Genomic DNA, 17,764 nt, shown 5'->3' on the forward strand with positions numbered 1-17,764 from the left:
CTCAGCCAGGCCTTAAGCCTGACGTTTCATGTACCGTATCCCCCTTCCGTTGTTCAGCCGCGGTATTTTTTTTAGGGGGGGGGGGGGGGCAAGGATGCCCAGAGGATGCAGAGAGGATACAGCGGACGTTTAACGGATGGTAACGGACATGGGACGTTTGTTGCTCGTTTATGTTGCGGATTGACACCGTACACAGCGGGAAGTTCATCCGTTCTAAAAGTTTTGCGCAGCTCAACACTTTTTGCGCGGATGAAATCACACTGGACGGATGCTCGATGGATAGAGCGTACATGCAATGAGTACACAACGGATGGCAGGATTTTTTAAACGTTTTTTCATCCGCTTTGCATCCGTAAGTGCAGTGGGACCGGGCCTTGAGCAATTTTATGAGAATCATTCCTTCATGTAAAGCAAGTATCAAATTAAAAAATATATTGTTTTTATTATCATTATTTCATTATTAAAAAAAAATCCATGTGAAATGCACAAGAACGTTATTTTTCATAATAATAATAATAATACAAGAGATTTGTATAGCGCACTTTCCATCTTTATCATAACTACCCCACGAGACACTCTGACGAACTTCACATTCCACTTTACAGAACTTTACTGGCCAAAAATACATTCCTTTTCAACGGTCCTAAATTCTGGAACTCACTAGCTAATAATATTAAAGACAGTGTCTCCTTAAATTCATTCAAACATAAACTCAAACTTATCCTGCTTAATTCCTATAATTCTTCGCAACGGAACTAACACTTCATTATCTTGATTTTAATCATTACATTTTTCACTTTTATTGTTTTATCTTTTTTCATCTGATATTGTCCAGTTATATCATCTTTTGTCATTTCACCAGATCAAGCTGGTTCGTGGTCAGCCCTTTCCCATTCTTAGTATTCCTCCTTTTATAAAGTAGTTATCTTGTCTTGTACTGTCCTGTCTTTTGTTTTGTCTTGTCTTATATGTCTTGTCATCCCCTCTCTCTCTTTCTGTTTTTTTTTCTTTCTTTCCTTTCTTCTGTCTTGCGCAACACATCCTTTACTACGAAGACCTCTTTGTGTGAAAAGCTTTGCATTAGTTCAGTAATTATATTTGCATCCGTATGATTTCTTTTGTTCTCTTTTTCTTTCCTGTAATACATATAATTATGTACGCATATCAGAATAAGTCGACTATACTTTTTTCATTTCCAAGGGGGATCCACACTTTACAAGCTTTGCTTTTTAGTGGATCCCCCTCATTTCCATTTATGCTCTATATTATACTGTTTTTTTTTTTTACGAAGTAAGAATGCCCTTCTGTAAAATTGTACTTGATTTGTATTACTTTATATTACTTTGTATTATGTTTTTTGAATGGAAATGAAATAAAAGAATTGAATTGAATTGAATTGAATTGATAAGATGCTCAAGGCGCTTCAGAGCAGAACAACAACAAAAGCTATTTACATATAATACATCGCTGAACAATAAAGCCAATGTCTATCGAAAAGCAATCTTATAAGGGAATGATAATAACAAGTGCTTCTGTGACCAGCTCGGTCGCTTTGCTCTCTCGCTTACTCCTATTAAAAAAACAAAAAAAATTAACCCGTAGAAATAAAAGTTTTTTCCAGTCATTTTTTTTGTAGACAAGTATTGATTTTGTATTGAATTGTGTCTGATCCCCTAAATGGCTTATGCACTTAAAAAAGGAAGCCTTTTATCCTGCCTGTTATGGCCTGAAACATTAATTGTCTTACTTCTATTTCAACTTTTCAATCAAAACAAATCCAATCGAGTCATTTTCATCCATTTTGTTTTCCGCATGCTCTTCCGAAGACAATATGGAAATCAATATTCATCGTATAAGGTCATGAGTTCTCGAAGCAGGAGAGTTAAAAAGGCGGAAGAAACGGCGCGCCGTATACATATTTTCTTTTATCAAATGAGAAATATGATATTCTTTCTGTTACAAATATGTATGAGGTTTCAAAAGAAAAGAGGAAAATTTAGCCTTTTATTAATCATTCTTTAATTTCAATGCCTACTTAATACGCAAATGTTCACTCATGACACGAGTGGGTATCAATTACCTTTCAACTTCTCCAACCACGAAGATCAAAAAAGTTATATGTTGTAATAAGGAATCACAAAACTTCATTGCATTTTATCTACTTTTTGCACGTATCTAGTGCATTGAATCAATTTACCTTCACGTGTTATTTAAGCACCCTCAACCGTCTATTAAATCTTCCTTTACTTTGAAATCGATAGGCCTAAAGTACGCTATCAATTTAATTAATAAGTTGCTTTCTGCGAGTTCCATCGGTGGCCGTGCTCACATGGGAACAGAGGGCGTGACCCCTGTGATTAATTTTTTCGAGAAATTTTGTGGGAGAAGTTAAAAAGAGCAGGAAGGGTGGGGGGGGGGGGGGGGAGAAATAGATCATGAAAAAAGGGGTTAAATAAGGAAGAAGTGCAAAAAGAAGATGAAGCTGAGATATGTAACTCTCTATTACCCCTGTAATAAAAAAAATAAAATAACCAATCAAATAATGCGAGCGCGAAGCGCGAGTAGAAAGTTTTTGAGATTCTGATCGAAAACTGGAAAGGTTAACCACTTTTTCCAATCATAAATAGGACGGGTATCTAATCAAACAATTTATGCAAGCGCGAAGCGCGAACTGTTTTTTATACTTAGATTAGATTTAATCCTAAAACTGGACATTCTAAGTATGTTTGAAATCATGATGAACATGCAGGATGGGTATATAACTCAACAATCGATGCGAGCGCTAAGCTAAAAATTTTGATTTTCCATCTTGAAAACTCGACACTCTTACCACCTTTGATAATCAAGCACATTATTATTATTTTTTACTTGGCAGCCCAAGGGGCCCCCGTAGATCTGCCACTGTCATTGCACCGACCCTAGTAGAGCACGCCTGTCTATATACACAAGGAGAGAAATTATGATCGTCAAGAGATAATTGTGAAAATTTATTAGTTTGTTCATATGGATGGTGTCAAACGAAGATAAATGCACTATATAAAGACCGATAAGAAGAAACGAAACAAATAACGGCGCGGCGGTAAATCTGGGCATCGATCGTTTCCATGGTTTCATGAAGCTTGTCGGCTCAGCTGTCATTCTTCGACAGTATGCTTATTATGGCAGTCGTGGAGAAGTGCTTTTCAGTAAATCAAAACTAAGAACTAAAATTGTCAGAGTTGACAACCAGCGCTGAAATATATATTTTTAATTATGCAAAGATTTAAATAAATCTAACAAGTTTTGCGGCTAATGCTTTCACCAGATGAATTCTGGATGCAATGTGAATCGTTAAGATTTATTTTCATATCTCAAACGATTTAAAATCAAATCTTTAAGCTTTAAATTTCAATCTTTTATGATTGAAAATAAATCCAGTATTTGGCTAGTCACTAAAACCGATCTGGATTTATTTCAAATGCATGAAATCCAGGGTTCATGCAGTGCCAAACTGCAATTGCCTGATCTCTTATAAATCGTGATAGGATATTGGACCGTTTTGCATATAAACAGTAGTGAATTGTAATCAATATCATACAAAAAGAATATAAACTTTATCGAATTTATGAATTCAAAAATTAACATATGTACACGTGGGGCAGCTTTATGGCTATATCCATCTAGTAATAAATAAATAACAAACAAACATATAAATATCACAATAATGAATGAATAATTGATACAAGTGAAAACATCATTGATATGGAGGTTCTATAAACGAAACTGTTTAAGATGCGGAATTCTTCAATATTGGTTGTTTCCGCTTTTTATTTATTTTGTCTAGTTAAAGGGCCTATTTTTTTGTTAAGACTGAAACTCCCTTTTAAATTTTAGCTCTTTTTTTTTTTGGGGGGGGGGGGGGAGGGGGAGGTGGGGGGGGGGGATAGAGGGTGGATGATAATTATTTATTTCTGGATTGACCTGTGCACATTTACTTGAATAATGCATGTATGATCGGGCGCTGAGAACTTGATGGATGGACATTATTTTGAAGGGTCTGAGCTTTAAAAAAAAAGAAGTAATTTGGGAGTTTTCGCAGAACGAATTCAAGGACACAGTAAATATATTGAAAATGCAAGTCAAATCCCAATGAATAGCTGAGAGGTCTTTGTCGAAAATCGATAAACCGGAACAGCAGTTTCGTCCTCAGTGTCGGAAAATTGAAAATATGTCATTTTTTCCAGAGTCCAGGGCCCCGAATTACAAAGAGTTAATACGATGGATCCGATCAATCGCAACTATGGACGGCCAGCAACGCCAACATCTATTATGCATGTTTGTTCAAAATATTTGCTAGCTGTGATGTATATTCATGCATTCATTGTTTTCTTTAAAATTCACTGCGCTTCTCTTTGCATACAAAGGACATTGTGCAAGTTTTTCGTAGAAAAAAAATTATGACACTGATTGATTTAACATAGAGGCATGATTGATCGGATCAGTCGTAACTCTTTGTAAGACGGGGCCCAGGACGAAACTGCTGTGTTGATTCACCAATTTTCGACAAAGACTTTTTGGTTGCTTTTTTTTCATGAACGGTTTGACAATACATTTTCTATTTTCGGCGCGAAAACTCCCTATTATGTTACAGTAGATTCGGATGAGACAGGGAAATTTAATTTCCAGTGAAAAACCTGATTGAGATACTTATTTCAAACATATTAGAACGAATATTTTAGTAAAGTTTGAGAAAGAAATGCATATCCAACGTGAGAGGCGCCGCAGTGACATGTCACCCGCAGGGGCGGAAATCTCTCCCAAAAGGTAGGGGGACAAGGGGCTGGAAAATTTGACAAGCAAAAAAAAAAGGTTATCACCCCAAATTAAAGGTAATTTCGACGAAAATAGATTTGACAAGCCAAAAAAAAAAAAGGTTATTATTCCAAAAGTCAGGTCATTTCGTCCTAAAAAACATGTTTTATTTCGATTTTGAATGATGTATTTCTTACCGTCATAAAAGACCAAAAATAATAGGGGGGACATTTGATATTGTGTCCCCCCTACTATTTTGAGTAGGGGGGACACGTCCCCTCTGTCCCCCCTGGGATTTCCGCCCATGGACTCACCCGGCATGTCACCACTCCATTTGATATCACCCCTCAACCATTTTCATATTTTTATGTCAAATTCATTTTTTAAAAGGGAGATTAAAGAAAGTATACCAACTACCATAACATGGACAATGGATCAATTAAACAATTAGTGGAGAGCCTCTGGCTGTCTCGCCTGCATAAATACGCGATTCAATATCAGCAGAAGTGTTGACTTTGAAAACGACTGTAGAATAATCATTCACCAAAAAAACACATTCATCTGATGATTAAATAGTATGATGACTGACTCTAAATAACATTTGACCTCGATCGTATGACCAAAGACTTGTTAAACACCATCAGTGATACTTGATAACCCTTAATATCCACATTTCATGAACTAGATCCATAAACTTTCAGTTATGATGGAAATCAACAACCCCCCTCCCAACATGGCCAAAGTTAATTTACCCTAAAGGACCTTTGACCTTGGTCGTGTGACCTGAAACTCACAAAGGAAGTTCAGTGATACTTGATTACTCTTATGCGCAAGTTTCATGAACCACATCCACAAATTTCCAAAGTTATGATGGAAATCAACAAATACCCCCAACGTGGCCAAAGTTAATTGACCCTAAATGACCTTTGACCTTGGTCATGTGACCTGAATCTCAGGCAGGGTGTTTGGTAATAATTACCTTTACGTTCAAGTTTCATGAACTTGGCCTATATACTATTTAAGTTATGATGACATTTCAAAAACCTAACCTTCGGTTAAGATTTTGATTCCCCCAACATGCATGGTCTAGGTTCGTTGACTCTAATGACCTTTAACCTTGGTCATGTGACATCAAACTATACCTGATAAGCATCATGTCCAAGTTTCATGAACTTAGGCCCATATACTCTATGATGACATTTCACAAACTTAACATTCGGTTAAGATTTCATGTTGACGACGCCGCCGCCGTCGGAAAAGCGGCGCCTTCAGTCTCGCTCTGCTATGCAGGCGAGACAAAAACTATATTTCTGGAGAAAAGAAATTGTAGGAAGTGTGTGCCTTCTCTGTTAAATTGTTTTTATTTGAATAATGGCAAGATGTCAAAGACATTAATCATGCTAATACATGCAATTGTTACACACATCATACATTCAATAAAATGGAAATTTAAAGGAGATTGTGAGAGATTGAACTCATGACGTTCAGTTCATTTTCTTCTGCTTTCATGCAGACAGCTTTAAAAAAGGAGATACCAATATGTCTAGTGATATTAATCTCCAATGTATGACATGTATGATGAGAGAGAATATATACATGAGCAAACGAATGTATTTTTAATCTCGGTAGATTTGGACGCATTGAAATATTCGATCAAGTAATAACCCAAGAGCATGTTAATTGCATTTCGTTTCCCTAGCACATATCATTCAGCTATCTGAACTAACATCTCCCCGGAAAGCCTGAGCAAGAGATGCACGATCATATAAATTTTCATGTTTGCTGAAAGACAATCTCATACCGGAGGCGTGTCTCGCCTTTCATAATCACCCATTAAAATGATCAACCCCACAAAATGCATTTATGAATACTGAAGTGTTGTCTCATGATACGACTCGATATATAAATCCTGTTAGCTTCGGAGGGGGTTCAATGTTCCTTCAGAAGGTCGTCGGATAGTTGTCCACCGCAACTGAAAGTGTTCGAGGGAAACCCTCTCATCGATAATTTGGCGACTCTCTAACTCTTATCTCGATTGAGGATAGATTGTTTGGAGACGCATTGTCTTTCCATGTCTTGATTGATATCAACATAACCCTATAGAAATTATTCTCATTCAAGGTGTGAACGTACAGTTTCCACGATGAATACAACTCTCGATTTTGGAAGTAACTATTCCCAACCCCAGGGCACCAGTCTTGTAGATATCCTGGTTCCTCGTGTAGTTTTCAGCACTGTGGGCATTGTTGGTGTCATAGGCAATGCCCTGGTGTTGGCCGTTATCGGATGCGTCAAAGACCTCCGCGGCATCACCAATCTACTGATTGCCAACCAATCCTTGATCGATCTCATGGCCTCGATCATGCTGCTGATATTCCGCGTTGTTCCGCAGATGCCTGTCCATGAAAATCAACCTGTACGAGGCGCTTTTATCTGCATCTTCTTCGACAGCAAAGTTCTCTTCTGGTCTACGATCGTTTCATCAACCTTCAATTTGGTCTTGATCACATTCGAGCGTTATTACGCCATTATCTATCCTCTTCACTACCGAAAGAGCGCGACCATCCAAAGGTCAGTTCTTGTTGCAATTGTCCCCTGGATCCTCGGGTTTGCGAACCACGTATATCTAATTTTCTCCTTCAAGGTTGAGGACGGTACTTGTAAATCCATCTACAGCGCCCGCGAGTATGCTATTGTCGGGACCGTGTCGTTCTTGATACAGTATATAATTCCTCTGGTTTGCATCATCTTTGCCTACGTACGTATCTGTATATCGCTACGTACTCGTGTTGGAGATGTGTCTTTGCCAAATGGAGTCAACCAGCAGCGGACAGAAGATACTACCTTGCAGTCATCAGGACACGCACATTCTACGATGGAGTCTAATGTGACGACTTCCGGTCCAACCACGTCGTCTGGTACCGTTGCAAGTGACGAATCTACCGGGAACACACTCCAAAGAACTTTTAATTTTGGACGTCAGAAGACTAAGCAAATGTACAATAATGGGAATGCCCCGGGGAATGCCCTTCCGTCTTACAGAAATAGAGCGCGAAAAAACATCATCAATACGCTCTTGATCGTATCAATAACCTTCTTCATATGTTGGACCCCCAATCAAATAGTGTTCTTGATCTTTAATCTCGGTGGTCCAGTTGAACTTCAGGGGTCGTTGTACTACTGTACTGTGACTATGGCATTCTGCAATATGTGTGTTAACCCTTTCATTTACTCTTTTAAATATCGGAGATTTCAGAAGGGGTTTAAAGAACTGTTCAGGAAGTGGACATGCAAATGCGACTCCTCTCTGAGTTTATGTCATAAATTCAGATAAGCGCTACGACAGAAGCTATAGGGAATACATGAAGTCTATCAGTGTAGTCTAGCACCGCCAAGCCAAGCACCGTCTAACACCGCCAATGAGATGTATTTAAATTCTAACCCAAAATGAAGGTAAATGAAGTATTATAAGCTCTTTACAGAGAGCAAATAGAGCATCGAACACAACAAGTGTAATGATATTGACGCTTCGCTGTAAATAATGGGTGATACACAATTCAAGGTCTATTTTTAAAGAAACTCTGTTGATTGCTTTGAGTGTTTTGAATGGTATTGAAAGATGTAGCCTGCTGTGTATCATGTCTGCAATCCAGTTTCAACTTCGCTTCATCTAAGAAAAATGAAGAAGAGAAACAAAAATAGAAACTCCCCTTGACAGTATGAGACATCGGAATAATTATTCCATATACTTTAATTTTTGCGCATTGAATCCATCTGGTGAAATAAAAACCTAATTTGCTTCAACTCTTTCAGACAATTTCATTTAATAGGTCTACTGATAGACGTCACTGCGGTCATTGGGTGATTTCAGCTACTTCTTGCAAGTAAAATACAAATACATGCACATGCCTGGTTTTATTTTTATTTTATTGATATAGTAATCATAGATATTAAAATAAAAATAATTGTTATCTGAGATATTAGTTCGAATTTTAATATCGAAATGCTGTTAACAGGGGCCGCGGAAGCGGGGGGGGGGGGGCTGGGGAGGGGGGGGGGGCGCTTCAGCCCCCCACTTTTTTTCCAAAACCGTGTACAAAAACGTAAAAATGACCATATGATTGTGATTTTTTGCATGGTCAGCCCCCCCACTTTTGGCTCAGCCCCCCACTTTGAAAACCGTTCCGCGGCCCCTTGTAAAGTAATCTGCATTATACGACAAGGTTTCAAAGATACAGTAAGGGGCAGCGCCAGGGAATATTTAAGGGGAGAGTGGGAAGATGATGCCTTTTTTGTTATCGTAGGGTTACAATATCTCCTTTCATGCTCTCTTTGCTTCTATCTTTTTTTTTCTTCCTGTTTTCCCTACCCCCTCTTCTCTTAGTTTACCTTTTCTCCTTTATTTTGAAAAAAAGAGTGAAAGGGGGTCATACCTTGTCCCCTGTAGCAACACCCCTGGGTGCAATAGACGCAACGATTTTACGAAAGTATTATACTTTTACTTTATTCATACAATTTCTGCGGTGAAAGCTAGTTGCACATCGATTTCATTTTCAAATAATTGCAGTTGCTTTTTGTTAATTCTGAAAATTACAGAGCAAACTCAGTTTCAATGTAGCAATGTGAATAATCATGAATGAACAATGGAGCTAATGAAATCGAAGAACCGCCTGGTACTTCGTTTGAGGGTATCGCGAAGAATAAATGAGATATAAGAAATGAAAACACAATGGTTAATATATTTGCTTTATTAGGTCTACCACTCTATGCGGGTTGTTAAGGAGACTAATACAGAGAAATACAAAAATACTATATAGAGTGAGGTAGATGGAGAGAGATATATATATAATTAAAGGGGAGAGAGATAGAGTCAGATATAGAGAAAGAGACAGAGAGAAGGAGAAAGGGAAGGAAATGGGAGGAGAAAGAAAAATCAATATTGTCGAAGAGCGTCTATATTACAAGCATCATGATCATCATGGCCATCGTCCTTGCGTAAAGAACGTCAACTGAAATTAATCTGGCCATTCTCTTCCAAGAACCTATTTGGCTCGAGATAGAAAAAACTCTTTCTGTAGCTCCTTAGACTCAAATTGTATAGAGCAAATAAACTGAAAATGAATTCTACGTTAATGTACGACCCGATGCCTTCGACACCATCTCTGGCTGACAAAAGATACATCTTGGATGTGGTGTGGACCTTCTTGGCAGTTGTAGGTGTAGTCGGAAACTTATTTGTCTTGGTTGTCATAGGTAGTGTCAAAGAACTTCGGGGTGTCACCAATCTTCTCATCGCAAATCAGTCCCTGATCGACTTGCTGTCATCTCTCCTAGTGTTCCTTTCGTGGGTACCTCCACTACCAATCAGCGAAGAACACTTTATCCGTTCCAAACTCATCTGCGTGTTTTTCAAAAGCAGGTACCTCTTCTGGGGGTCAGTACTTGCGTCGACCTTCAATCTGGTGTTCATCAATCTCGAGCGGTACTACGCAGTCTTGCACCCCATTAAATACAAGATCAATATCACCTCTAAGAGAGGGGTACAGATAGCTATTCTACCCTGGGTGACGGGGTATGGATTCCAGATATATTCATTTTTCAGCACTCGCCTAGTGGGCATGGATTGCCAAAGGAGGTTTCAAAGATCTGGAAGAATGGTCCTAGGCGTGATCGTGTTTCTTAGCCAGTATCTCTTTCCTCTAGTAATCATGTTGTATGTCCATACTCGAATCGCTGCAACCATGAAGAACAGGGTTGGAAACGGGCAAGAACAGACTCAAGATATCCAAAGGGATCATCAGGACGTGAGGATTGAAGTTGAACGACAGGCGCCAGTACCAAATTACAGGGTCCGCGCACGGAAGAACATCATCAAGAGCCTCTTTACTGTTACCGTCATATTTGCTGTCTGTTGGACCCCGAATCAAATCACCTACCTGGTCTACAACTTAGGAGGCCGTGTTAATTTCTTAGGAGTGTTCTACAATATTACAGTTGCCATGGCGACTTGTAATATGTGCTGTAATCCTTTTATATACACGTTCCAGTATCGTAAGTTTCAGAAAGGTGTCAGGACCCTAGTTTCAAGGGGTATGGATTTGGTGAGTGTGAACGGGCAGACGAGTTCTACCCATTCTAATTGAACATTGAAAATAGCACTAATGCCCCCTAAGTATACGTCTCTATGACCATCGTATAATGCCCGTATAGGGTGAATACATCCTGCTAATCATATGATGTATTATTACGATGATCGTACGATTTGTATCGATAGACTTTGTTTAGTGCAGAGCTATACAAAATATTTCAAAATCGTAAGATCTTAACCCTTTAACACATCGTATAGGAGGGACTCAAGAACTCTAGACGAAGGAGACAGCTCCTGCTTCCCTGCGTTTGTTCGGGTACGTTCCCTGACCATTGTGTAAATATATATGGAAGAGTGTGGTCTTGTCTCCCCCCCCCCCTCCCCTCCGACGGACAAAAAAATCTAACGAAACCGTCACGCATTAATCACGTCCAATCTATGATTGGGCTGCAGTCTTTGGTTTATAAAATGAATCTGTCCGCTGGTCTCAAGGCAGCAGTAGAATCGATGAGGGACGCCTGTATCCCCGTACTCGTCCACTGCCCATGGGCCGCACACCTCAAATAAGGACCCTGCCATTTTCAGGTGACAGCTTCAGCTATCATCAGAGGGGTGTGGTGGTGCATCTCTCTACTTCACTTCATTGATTTCAGAAAAGGAATGGCTCTTAATTAACACACTAACATCGTTTCATGAACCCGCCTACTGACACTTGATACTTATTACAATTATATTTTACAATTATCAGAAAGCCAGTGGAGGGCTGCAATAGTATATATTCCGTTATTCAATATCAATTAACACAGTGTAATAATGTTTCTGTTTCTGTTTATGGTAACTCCCGTAGGAACTCGGCAGGACAGCATTTTTGCTGGTAAACGCCAAGCTGGTATATAACCAATTACCTATAGGAAACATTTTTACGTCTATGTTAATCAGTCATAGTGGCTGACCTTATAGACGACAGATATTACTCTCGGGCCTTTTTATCAGAGTGGAGACAATGGCAGAGTGATGATTCGAACTCACAACCTTGCGATTATGAGTCCAATGCTCTAACCACTGGACCACGCGACCTGTCATGTGCTTTACAGATATTACTCCGAACGTCAGATTCTGGCTTGCCCTTATCATGGACCTGCCCGTATCCATATTCTACACCTCGGCGAGTATTCTAGCAATGAGTCCCCAAGGCAGTTTATAAGCCAACGACATCGACATCCCAGGGACTTCATGTTCTCGTCTGCCCTGGGAGATAGTACAAAGTTATACTGGGCCCTGTCTTACAAAGAGTTACGATTGATCCGATCAGTCGTAACTATGGACGACCAGCAATGTCATCATGAATTATGCATGTTTGTTCAAAATATTTTCTTACTATGATGTATATTCATGCATTCATTGTTTTCTTGAAAATTCACTGTGCTTCTCTTTGTTTACAAAGGACATTGTACCAATCTCCTATAGAAAAAAATTATGACACTGATGGATTTCCATAGAGTTACGATTGATTGGATCAATCGTAACTTTTTGTAAGACGGGCCCTGGTGTACGGCACATTTTGGTAATTTACCAAAATGTGCCGTAACATGGTGCCGTGGTGAGATTCTGATTACAAGGCGAGAGTCAGACCATAGGTCACTTCTATTTTTTTGGTGAAAATTTAAACCAAAGTAATTGAATAGGGCCTAAATAAATAAGTAAAACTTTAAAATGAAGGACCTGTGATGTTCGTCACCTTTGGAGTGATTTTATTTATTCATTTTTTTATTTATTCACTTATTTATTTATTGGTATATATGCACATAAAAATGGATCAGCAGCACACGCTGAAATGGTCAATTTACAACAATTCATGAAGTACAATGTAACAAAGCAAATGCACGAAAATGTGATTACAGTATTCTATATCAAAACTTAGGTCTACTATAATAGATGTTTCTCATAAGAAACCTCCTGTGCGAAGTCTTTATTAATAATCATATATTGAATAAATATTGTTTTGCTACTTACTTAAGAATTCCATCGTCTTACAAGAGAGGATGGTGTGTACAATTTGCCTTGTAATAACATCGTATGAGCTTTCATTCTGTAGAATAAACGTATTAAAGAATTTGAGTTTCCTTTGACTCAGGAATACCTTTGTCCGTACCCATTAATATTTACAACATGCCGATTAAAGATAAATAGATGAAATTCACAAAAGTAAAAGGTTTACAGAACGTTAATTCGTGGTTTTAAAGAATCAAAGTAAAGCGACGGCGGACGAATAATACAGCCCATTTCAAAAGCAAGTTCTCAAGATATAGGGAAACCCTTTGCCTCTATTGTATTTATTTTCCAGCGTTACGGATAAGAGCGGGTAAATCTTGTTCATACGGCAACGTCGGCAAAGTCAAGCAAGTGTAGCAGATGAAGATGATCTTAAAAATCCTGATAAAGATATTTATGTTTGTGAAACATTTTATTTGTATGACAAAGTGGTTTCAAATATATTAATGAATATTCGACATTGAATAAAGACCTCGCAGGCCAAATTGTGCTAGTAGCTTGGCAGCTTAATCCCAAAATAATGTGTACTTTGGGTTTTGTTTGGTGTATACGCGATGGTTGCTATGGATGTAGTGAGGGTTTTGTATGACTTATGCTGTGAACGTTAGAGGATGTACAGGTTATTACATTCCGGGTGTATAAACTGATGACGCATTTTGATCAGTAATCCTCAACGAAAGTGAAAGAATTAAGAAACTAGCTAAAAGAAAAGAGTGCTTTGTCTTTGGGTGTATATAAATCATCGAACTGTTGCACATTGATCTTCATTGCATTTTGATAAATCCATCAATCAATCTTAAACGTTGCCGAATGAAAGTTCTTACTCTGATAGATTCTTTCCTGAGAATTCATCCAGTCAAGTATCTTTACTCCGACTGTAATTAATTAACATCTTACAGGTATTTCCTAAAATTGTTCTTTTCTAAATTGGTTACACACTCATCGGACAATCATCGGACAATGAATTCCTCTTTGTGGTACGACCGGGTTCCTCCTACGCCATCGACCATCGCTGCTGAGAGAAGGGCATTCATCTTAGATGTGGTGTGGGCCATCTTGGGGGCACTGGGTGTGGTCGGAAACTTATTCGTCATTGTCGTCATAGGGAGTGTCAAAGAACTTCGGGGTATCACCAATCTTCTCATCGCAAATCAGTCTCTCATCGACCTGCTGTCATCTCTTCTTGTGTTCCTTTGGTGGGTACCTCCACCACCCTTAAACGAGGACAGATTAATCCGTTCCAAGCTCATCTGCATGACTTTCGAACACAGGTACTTCTTCTGGGGGTCAGTACTTGCGTCGACCTTCAATCTGGTGTTCATCAATCTCGAGCGGTACTATGCAGTCTTGCATCCCATTAAATACAAGATCAATATCACCACAAAGAGGGGAGTGCAGATAGCTATTCTACCCTGGGTGATTGGATTCGGATTTCAGATATATACTTGGTTCATATATCGTGTCGTGGGCACAACGTGTGAAAGGGTGATTTCGAGATCTGGAGAACTTGCACTTGGAGTGATTGTATTTATTAGTCAGTATCTCTTTCCCCTGATACTCATGTTGTTCGTCCATGCTCGAATTGCCGCAGCCATGGGAACCAGGATCGGAGATATGGCGGAGCGTCCTCGAGAAAACCAAACAGAAGGACAGGCGAGCAATGAAGTCGAACAACAGGCGGTGCCAGTACCAAGTTACAGGGACCGCGCAAGAAAGAACATCATCAAGAGCCTTTTGACGGTTACCATTACCTTTGCCGTCTGTTGGACCCCGAATCAAATCATCTACCTGGTCTACAACTTAGGAGGCCATGTTGATTTCTCTGGAGTGTTCTACAATATTACTGTTGCCATGGCATTTTTTAATATGTGCTGTAATCCTCTCATTTACACTTTCCAGTATCGCAAATTTCAAAAAGGGGTTAGGGCACTGATTTCAAAAGGTGTAGATCTAGTGAGTGTTAATGATCAGACAGGTTCTACCCAAAGTAATTGAGCTTCTAAATTATCCCGGAGAATCTGAAATGGTTAGATCGCAACCCATCGTGGTTACATCATCCAAACGTAGGCAGATTTTCAATAATGAAAGATCGTGTTGCCATTAGTATAACTGTTTTAATGTCTATGATTAGATTAAACTCCTCATCTGTTGGACATTGGTTCTTCTTAATTTGATTCACAATATTTATCATTATTACAATTATTGTATTGTATTCCTTACATATCCACAATTGTCACATTTTGTCATTACTTTATTATAATTAATTTACTTACCTGTCCTCTCCTACTCATTAAGACTGATATTTTTTTCTGGATCCTGCAGACTTAACAAGCTTTGCTTTTTTTATGCAGGTTCCCTCATATTTCACTCTTTTAAATTGTCTTTAATTCCAAATCGCTATTTTCTTTAATTTGAATTAATTGATATGCCTTGTCTGATTTGTATTCTCATGAGTTTTCTGATATTGTTTTCATATTGTTTTGTACTTGTGAAATATGTAAAATAAAGTCAAATCAAAAATCAAAATTATCCTCTGGAAAGCAAGAAGAGTCTAATGATAGATTTCAACATTAGATTGAAAGTCCTTTTGCAATGACCTTGACATAAACGTTACTTTCATTGTAAGCCTACGTCTAGAGGCATTCAATCAAATATATACATATGCACACAATGATACCCCGAATGATACCTGATTGATAAATACGCTCTTAAAAAAAAGGATGATCAATTTTAAGCTTACGTGAACATTAGTCCATGGAATAGTAGGTCCATGATTAGTCTGACGAAAGATAATGGGGAAACCTGCCCATTTATAGGTTTGAATCTTGGTTGATTTTGGACTTCATAATTATCTGGGAGGGGGCTGGGTCGGATATCGATTCACCAACATATTAGTTACTGGCGAGTATTAAGTAATTCTATATTGCGCTTAATACTTGGCATCACCCCAGCAGGGAGCCGCGATGTAGCTGAACCGACATATATATAAAGTCAGGACACTAAAATATTGGAGGATTTCGTTTGCATTGCATTTCAATCAATTAATTTGGACCGTTGCCGATTGTAACTTCTTTCACCTATATATCTCATTTAAGAGAATTTATCTATTAACAATCCTTTATACCATTGTTGTAAAAAAAAACCCTCTTATAAAATATTTCTTCAATTGTACTTCTCTGAATTGGTAAGATACAATGAATTCCTCTTAGTGGTACAACCAGGTGTCTCCGACGCCATCGCCAATCGCTGCTGAGAGAAGGGCATTTATATTAGATGTGGTGTGGGCCATCTTGGGGGCACTGGGTGTGGTCGGAAACTTATTCGTCATTGTTGTCATAGGGAGTGTCAAAGAACTTCGGGGTATCACCAATTTTCTCATCGCAAATCAGTCTCTCATCGACCTGCTGTCATCTCTTCTTGTGTTCCTTTGGTGGGTACCTCCACTACCCTTAAGCGAGGACAGATTAATCCGTTCCAAGCTCATCTGCATGACTTTCGAACACAGGTACTTCTTCTGGGGGATAGTACTTGCGTCGACCTTCAATCTGGTGTTCATCAATCTCGAGCGGTACTATGCAGTCTTGCATCCCATTAAATACAAGATCAATATCACCACTAAGAGGGGAGTGCAGATAGCTATTCTACCCTGGGTGATTGGATTCGGATTCCAGATATATACTTGGTTCATGTATCGTGTCGTGGGCACAACGTGTGAAAGGGTGATTTCGAGATCTGGAGAACTTGCACTTGGAGTGATTGTATTTATTAGTCAGTATCTCTTTCCCCTGATACTCATGTTGTTCGTCCATGCTCGAATTGCCGCAGCCATGGGAACCAGGATCGGAGATGTGGCGGAACGTCCTCCAGAAAACCAAACAGAAGGACAGGCGAGCAATGAAGTCGAACAACAGGCGGTGCCAGTACCAAGTTACAGGGACCGCGCAAGAAAGAACATCATCAAGAGCCTTTTGACGGTTACCATTACCTTTGCCGTCTGTTGGACCCCGAATCAAATCATCTACCTGGTCTACAACTTAGGAGGCCATGTTGATTTCTCTGGAGCGTTCTACAATATTACTGTTGCCATGGCATTTTTTAATATGTGCTGTAATCCTCTCATTTACACTTTCCAGTATCGCAAATTTCAGAGAGGAGTTAGGGCACTGATTTCAAAAGGTGTAGATCTGGCGAGTGTTAATGATCAGAATGGTTCTCCCCAAAGTAATTGAGCTTCTGAATTATCCCGGAGAATCTGAAATGGTTAGATCGTAATCCATCGTGGTTACATCATCCAAACGTAGGCAGATTTTCAATAATGAAAGATCGTGTTGCCATTAGTATAACTGTTTTAATGTCTATGATTAGATTAAACTCCTCATCTGTTGGACATTGGTTCTTCTTAATTTGATTCACAATATTTATCATTATTACAATTATTGTATTGTATTCCTTATTGTATTCCTTACATATCCACAATTGTCACATTTTGGCATTACTTTATTATAATTAATTTACTTACCTGTCCTCTCCTACTCATTAAGACTGATATTTTTTTCTGGATCCTGCAGACTTAACAAGCTTTGCTTTTTTTATGCAGGTTCCCTCATATTTCACTCTTTTAAATTGTCTTTAATTCCAAATCGCTATTTTCTTTAATTTGAATTAATTGATATGCCTTGTCTGATTTGTATTCTCATGAGTTTTCTGATATTGTTTTCATATTGTTTTGTACTTGTGAAATATGTAAAATAAAGTCAAATCAAAAATCAAAATTATCCTCTGGAAAGCAAGAAGAGTCTAATGATAGATTTCAACATTAGATTGAAAGTCCTT

General features: G+C 38.7%; 2 protein-coding genes across 2 annotated transcripts; both read left to right on the top strand.

Moving 5' to 3' along the window:
• The first annotated feature begins 13,891 nt into the window (after window positions 1-13,891).
• LOC129255958 (trissin receptor-like) lies at window positions 13,892-14,926 on the top strand. Its single transcript, XM_054894272.2, has one exon. The coding sequence runs from the start codon at window positions 13,892-13,894 to the stop codon at window positions 14,924-14,926; it is 1,035 nt and encodes a 344-aa protein (XP_054750247.2).
• A 1,493-nt stretch (window positions 14,927-16,419) lies between these two features.
• On the top strand, window positions 16,420-17,160 carry LOC129255956 (allatostatin-A receptor-like). Its single transcript, XM_064097931.1, has one exon. The coding sequence runs from the start codon at window positions 16,420-16,422 to the stop codon at window positions 17,158-17,160; it is 741 nt and encodes a 246-aa protein (XP_063954001.1).
• Window positions 17,161-17,764: the final 604 nt, after the last annotated feature.

This window comes from Lytechinus pictus, chromosome 3 (genome assembly GCF_037042905.1).
Source record: "Lytechinus pictus isolate F3 Inbred chromosome 3, Lp3.0, whole genome shotgun sequence".
Taxonomy (NCBI): Eukaryota; Metazoa; Echinodermata; class Echinoidea; order Temnopleuroida; family Toxopneustidae; genus Lytechinus; species Lytechinus pictus.